We start from the raw sequence: 5,435 nt of genomic DNA, 5'->3' as shown, positions 1-5,435 counted from the left end.
TGAACAACAGATGATTCCCAGTCTATGTTGAAAAATTGACTGCTTACAACATATTTCACAACATTTGGTGAATAATGTGCAGGATTAAATTGTGTTTAGAAGAAAGATTATATTGATTACTATTTTAACCATAAATTTGTAACTTGATAATCATTAATGGAAAAATATAAATAAATTGGGGTGGTTTTATGAGCTTGTAAAACCTCCCAAATATATATTTATTTTCTACAATGTACACATTGAGACTTGTTAAATATGAGCCTGGTTTGGACCACTAATAAGCACCAGCTGTTAGATGGTCACATAAGACTTCTACAAGCCAAAGGAATCCATTGAAAGGTTATTTTTATGCTAAATATTGCTGCCAGACTTTTTATGGCACTTGCCTTAAATCAAGTAGTGTAAAACATCCCACTTTATTAGATTGCATGCCATGATTGGTCAAAAATGTGTGCCTTTTCATACATGTTAGAACCCCAAAGACGATATATCTTTATAGTAGTTTATTTTGTTTAAAAAAAAAAAAGTGTGAGAGAGAGAGAGAAACGGATGAATTTGAAAGGAATTCATATCTATCTTTCGATTGCACACTTTAAACAAAAATAATACAGAGCTTATGATGTACAAAATAGTTTTTAAAATGTTACTTGCAAAATAAAACCCCAAACTATTAATGTTCAGAATGAAATATATATATGTACCAAGAATGCTAAAACATCTATTTCACATTATCTACAAAATGTATATTCTAATCCAGTCACAAATCATAGGAAAATACTTTGATACATGGAAAAAGCTATAAAACATAAGATGAACATTTTGAAAAAAAATTACATGTAAAAAGCTCATTAAATAATTACAGTGACAAATAAATAGTTTATTCGGCTTTACTTTTCAATTGCTGCCATGCATATTTTAGTTTTTGGTAGATAGAAGAAAAAGATCAGCATGCAAGGTATTGTTTTGTTAGAATGAAACTGACAACAGTTACTGGTTGCTGCTTTTAAGCAGATGTGTCAAAAGTTCATAAAATATTATTCGGAAGGCAAGAGACATTTGCTAATCAACTGTTCCTGTGAAAATTCACAACAAAGCACCTTTCTAAAAAATAAAATTTCAGTGAATGTTCATGGGAACAATTCTTTGCCTCCACACCTCAAAAAAATGTAAGACTTCATTGTGTGGGGTTGGAAGGCTTGTGGTACTGCCCATCTGGAGCATTTGGAAAATCACCAAAAAGGTCCATATGCACAGAATGCTGTTTTGAGCTTGATCAAAGCAATGCACCATCAGGTGAGAATACAGCAATGGCAGACTTGTCTTTTAAGCAGTCAGATCTGTAAAGAAGATGGTTACAGATGAGTTCAGTTTTGGGGGAACAGTTGCCTGACTTCTAACTTGAGCTGTGCTTGCTGGATTTACTGGCTCTTTTTCTCTCTTTGTGATGCTGGGTGGGCTTTGCCTGAGAGGTTCCCTCAAAATTATGGCTGGACTCGTTGTGCTGCCTGGTGTACCTCTTGCATTTACAGGCCGTGACCACTGTTATTTTGTAGGTTCTTGTACTTCCATCTTGACACTGGAGCTGGATCCTCTGTGTGCGAGTTTTGTCATTGACACATCTCCACTCTTGGGAGCTCCTTCTGCTCCAGTACTTGGTTCCATAACCTCCTCCAATCCAGTTGGGGAGCACTGGCAAAGGGAGGCACTCACCAGCACACACAAGCTCTTTCAAAGGATTTATACTGGTACACTGCCCATCTGAAATGTACTTGGTGGATCTCAGTTCCCGGCAGCCAACTTGAACGCGATCTGCAGAACGCACAAAACAATGAACATTGAGACTCATAAAAAAAAGATTTCCTAAGCCAACCTTCAGACTCCAACTCATTTTCAAATGATCACAGCATGCATAGCAATTGATGACAGAGGCTTAGACTATATAAGCTTTTGGGGATGATCTTTTAATTATATATGTATAAAGTGCCTAACACAATAGGGCCTTGATCCGTGATGGGGGGCCTCTAGGTGCTATCACAATACAAATAATGATATTTATGTCATAGCACTGCAGGAGCTATATAGTCGCAGTAGAGGAGGCAATTTCATCCTAAACCCCCTTGGTCAGGTGCATGGAGGAAAAAAAATGCCCTTGCTTGTTCTTAGAAGGAATTTGCTCTGTGATGGTTGGTAAAACTCTGTTTGACCGTTAGTGTGAAAAATAGTGTTTTTAGGATTTTAGAAAATATTCTAATGCATTTGAATAAAGAATTGTTTTATTTTAAAACTTCATATTTGCTATGGATTTAGTCTCCAGTGAAGGCTAGTGTTCTGAAGAAAAACTGTTTTGTAAATAATAAAAGTTGTAAGTGTTTGAAAATTATGTTTTGCACATGATGTTCAATTTTTTAACCATGTACACTGGTCATTTTGCCTTAAGGATAACATATGAATATGTGCTTTATTCCTTATACAGTACTTCTTATACCTAATAGAGGTAATACTGCAAATCCTGAGGCAACTTTTTAGTTCTCTAGGTAAGCTAACATGGTATAAAGGTGAGAGCTGCAAATATAGGCATGTTTGTACCTGCTATTATGTGCAGCTCTGCTCACTGCAATAAACACAACTGTTTAGTTCAGTAATTACACTTAGACATGAAGGTAATATAATATGCAATCCTTCACTGGCTGTTCTCTTCCTCTTTCTCAAGGAAATATACAGTGGAGATTGTACACATATTATACAAGAGGGCGCACTCACAATTGATGCTTTTAAAAATAGAAGTAATAATCACTAGAATGATACCTTAGAGTACAAATAAAAGGGTTTGAAGGTACCTCACCTCATTAGTTACAAGATGCTTCTGTTTTGGTTTGGTTTTTGAATCAAACTCTAATCAGAGACATTGAGTTAAGACAACAATTTCTCCTTGTCCCTTTCCCCACTGCTTGCAAGGTGCACAGTCAGGGGGATTAGGAATTTGAAGACTGTTCTGGATAGATGATTTACAAAAGGACTGGTTTCTAGACTGCTTGACTCGCCTGAATGATTCAAGCTCGCCTTCTTCCCTGCAGCTGCGCTCAGGAATGTACCTGGAAGCAGCTGATCACAGCTTTGATTTGTCTTGCCTTCTGTTTTTATGTATATACAGGTTCAGCTTTTCCGTAGTGACAGTTCATTGACAATGAATACCTACTGGGCTGCTCCAGTAATCTCATAATGACGAGACATTTCCTGTGCAGTTAAACCACCCATATTCATAAAAGCTGACACGTCTTGCCTTTGCTGGACGATATTGCCATCAGTTTTTGCCTTTGCTTTCCATCAATGACGCTGTTCTTACTGAATGAATTTGGGTCGGTTTTTCACTTTAGCTTAATGAAGTGGGGATGGGAGGGAACGGAACAAGCCAGAAACCACATCCGCAGAGTATCTCTCGGACCCTTTATACATATAATTCAGTAGGGAGGAGAAAATCCCATAACATTAAAAAAAAAAAAAAAAAGTAAGTTGGAGCAGAGATCACAGGTAGGTTGTGAACCTGTTTGTTTACTTTTGCTAGAGGCGTTAAGCGGGTAAGTGCTAAACTAGGAAGTGAAAAACAAAAATCTGGAACAAAATCAAAAGCTTTTTGTCTGGAAGAGTTACATTTCTGAAGCAGCCCAGACAGGATGCTGTACCTACACACTACTACACTGAAAGCCAGAGTGAGTGAGCTAAGAAAGGTTTCAGAGTAGCAGCCCTGTTAGTCTGTATCGGTAAAAAGAACAGGAGTACTTGTGGCACCTTAGAGACTAACACATTTATTACAGCATAAGCTTTCGTGGGCTACAACCCACTGAAGTCTCTAAGGTGCCACAAGTACTCCTGTTCTTTGAGCTAAGAAAGTGAGCACATTTAAAATGTCATTTCCCCCATTTTCTTTACCTTCCTCCTCTTTTCTACTGCAGCAGCATCAAAAACTGAGTTCCCAGTTTAAATGACTGAATCTGTTAATCACGTGATGCCCCATATAAATTGAGGGTGAAGTTGGTCGGTGTGTGTCCAGAGGGAGTAAAGAACTAACAGAACATATTTTCCTTCCCTAGATTTAAGTTTAGATTTTATTTTCCTTGACGTATCACCAGGGCGATGGAAGGAACCTGCAGGGATAAAGCGTGTTCAGGCAAAGCCAGAATGCCATGCTGAGTGTGTACTCTGGGTAGTAACAAATCCAGCCGGTTTTTGTTAAAATTACCCCTCTCAAGGATCACTGCCTAGGAAAACGTGCTCATTGACAAATGCATGATTCTTCCTGAAAACTGGACATGGGTGCCAAAAGAAAAGTAGGGTTACATTGGTTAGGCATAAACCCACCCTGCAATAGGTGAAGCAAGGGCTGGGAAACGCTAAAAGTTAAACACTTACTGTTACGATCTAATCCAGTGTTGCCGTAATGCCTGCCTCCGTTTCTGGCTTGGTTCAGCGTGCTGTTGCTGCTAGGGCTCGCTGGAACAGGTTTGACCACATGTGTATAAAGGATCTCTGTGGCATCATTCTTGAAAGCCAAACAGCTTTTCATGAAGACGCAGGCTAGGAGAAAGCCGGAGAAGTGAATGGCAGGGAGGAGAATCATGGTTGGTTCGGTTTCTGGCTGACCGCGCTGGGTGAATTCCTTTTCTTCAGCTTCTTCCCTGTAACTCTGAAATGCCTCTTGAAGGTTTCCCTTATATATCCACAGAGGCTTGGCACTCGTGCAGGTGTAAAGTTGTGGATTGATTCAGAATGAAAACATAGAGAAGGGGTGGGATCCCTACATGAGCCCTCAAAGACATTTTACCAATCGAAAAGAAGACTGCAGTAAAGGAGGAGTCTGCTTGCACTAATTGCAGGATTCCTAGTTGGGGCTTTGAGGGTGTCAGGAAACTGTGAACTGTATGGCAGCAGGCAGACTGAGGTAGAGACTGCAGGCTCTGTTCTGCTATTCCAAGTCCCCTGCATATCTGGGATTTTTGTGTGATGCGATTGAACCAAAGTGTAACTGGGTGTCTGTCTTTTTCCTCTTATACACAGTTGCTCTTCCCTCTCCTACAATGTGCCTTTGGGAGAACTGGCCAGCTATGTAAAGAATGAAAATATTACAGAAAATATACAAGTTACACATATTTTAGCTATTAAGAATAAGTCTTTTCAAAAAATATACTGTGGGAAATGTAAAGTTCCCTCCAGATAGATTTAAATAATGCAGCTTTTATCAACATGGACCATTGCTAGAGAAACTGCTTGTGTTAGGGGAGTATTGGCTTCTCCGTGTGCAGAGAGTTACAAGTATATAGTTCTGTGTCACCCTGGGTAATAAGAAGTTCCTCCAGTACAATCTTCTCAGTACAATCATCCATATTGATAGATCTGCATTATACTCATTCATCAGACTCACCTCATTTTGTTTAGTAGAC

The 5,435-nt window shown here is 39.0% G+C and overlaps 1 protein-coding gene across 1 annotated transcript; it reads right to left on the bottom strand.

Annotated features, from left to right (window-relative positions):
• Positions 1-631: 631 nt before the first annotated feature.
• On the bottom strand, positions 632-4,750 carry SOSTDC1 (sclerostin domain containing 1; the record flags this gene model as incomplete). The annotated part of the gene is made up of 2 exons (XM_024209040.3): positions 632-1,809; positions 4,408-4,750. Coding segments are annotated over 2 exons (759 nt in total), but the record flags the coding sequence as incomplete, so codon positions are not given.
• Positions 4,751-5,435: the final 685 nt, after the last annotated feature.

This window comes from Terrapene carolina, unplaced genomic scaffold (genome assembly GCF_002925995.2).
Source record: "Terrapene carolina triunguis isolate 2854851 unplaced genomic scaffold, T_m_triunguis-2.0 Scaffold84, whole genome shotgun sequence".
In the NCBI taxonomy this organism is placed as follows: Eukaryota; Metazoa; Chordata; order Testudines; family Emydidae; genus Terrapene; species Terrapene triunguis.
Note: the sequence above shows the minus strand (reverse complement) of the source record. Positions and strands in the feature narration are given on the sequence as shown.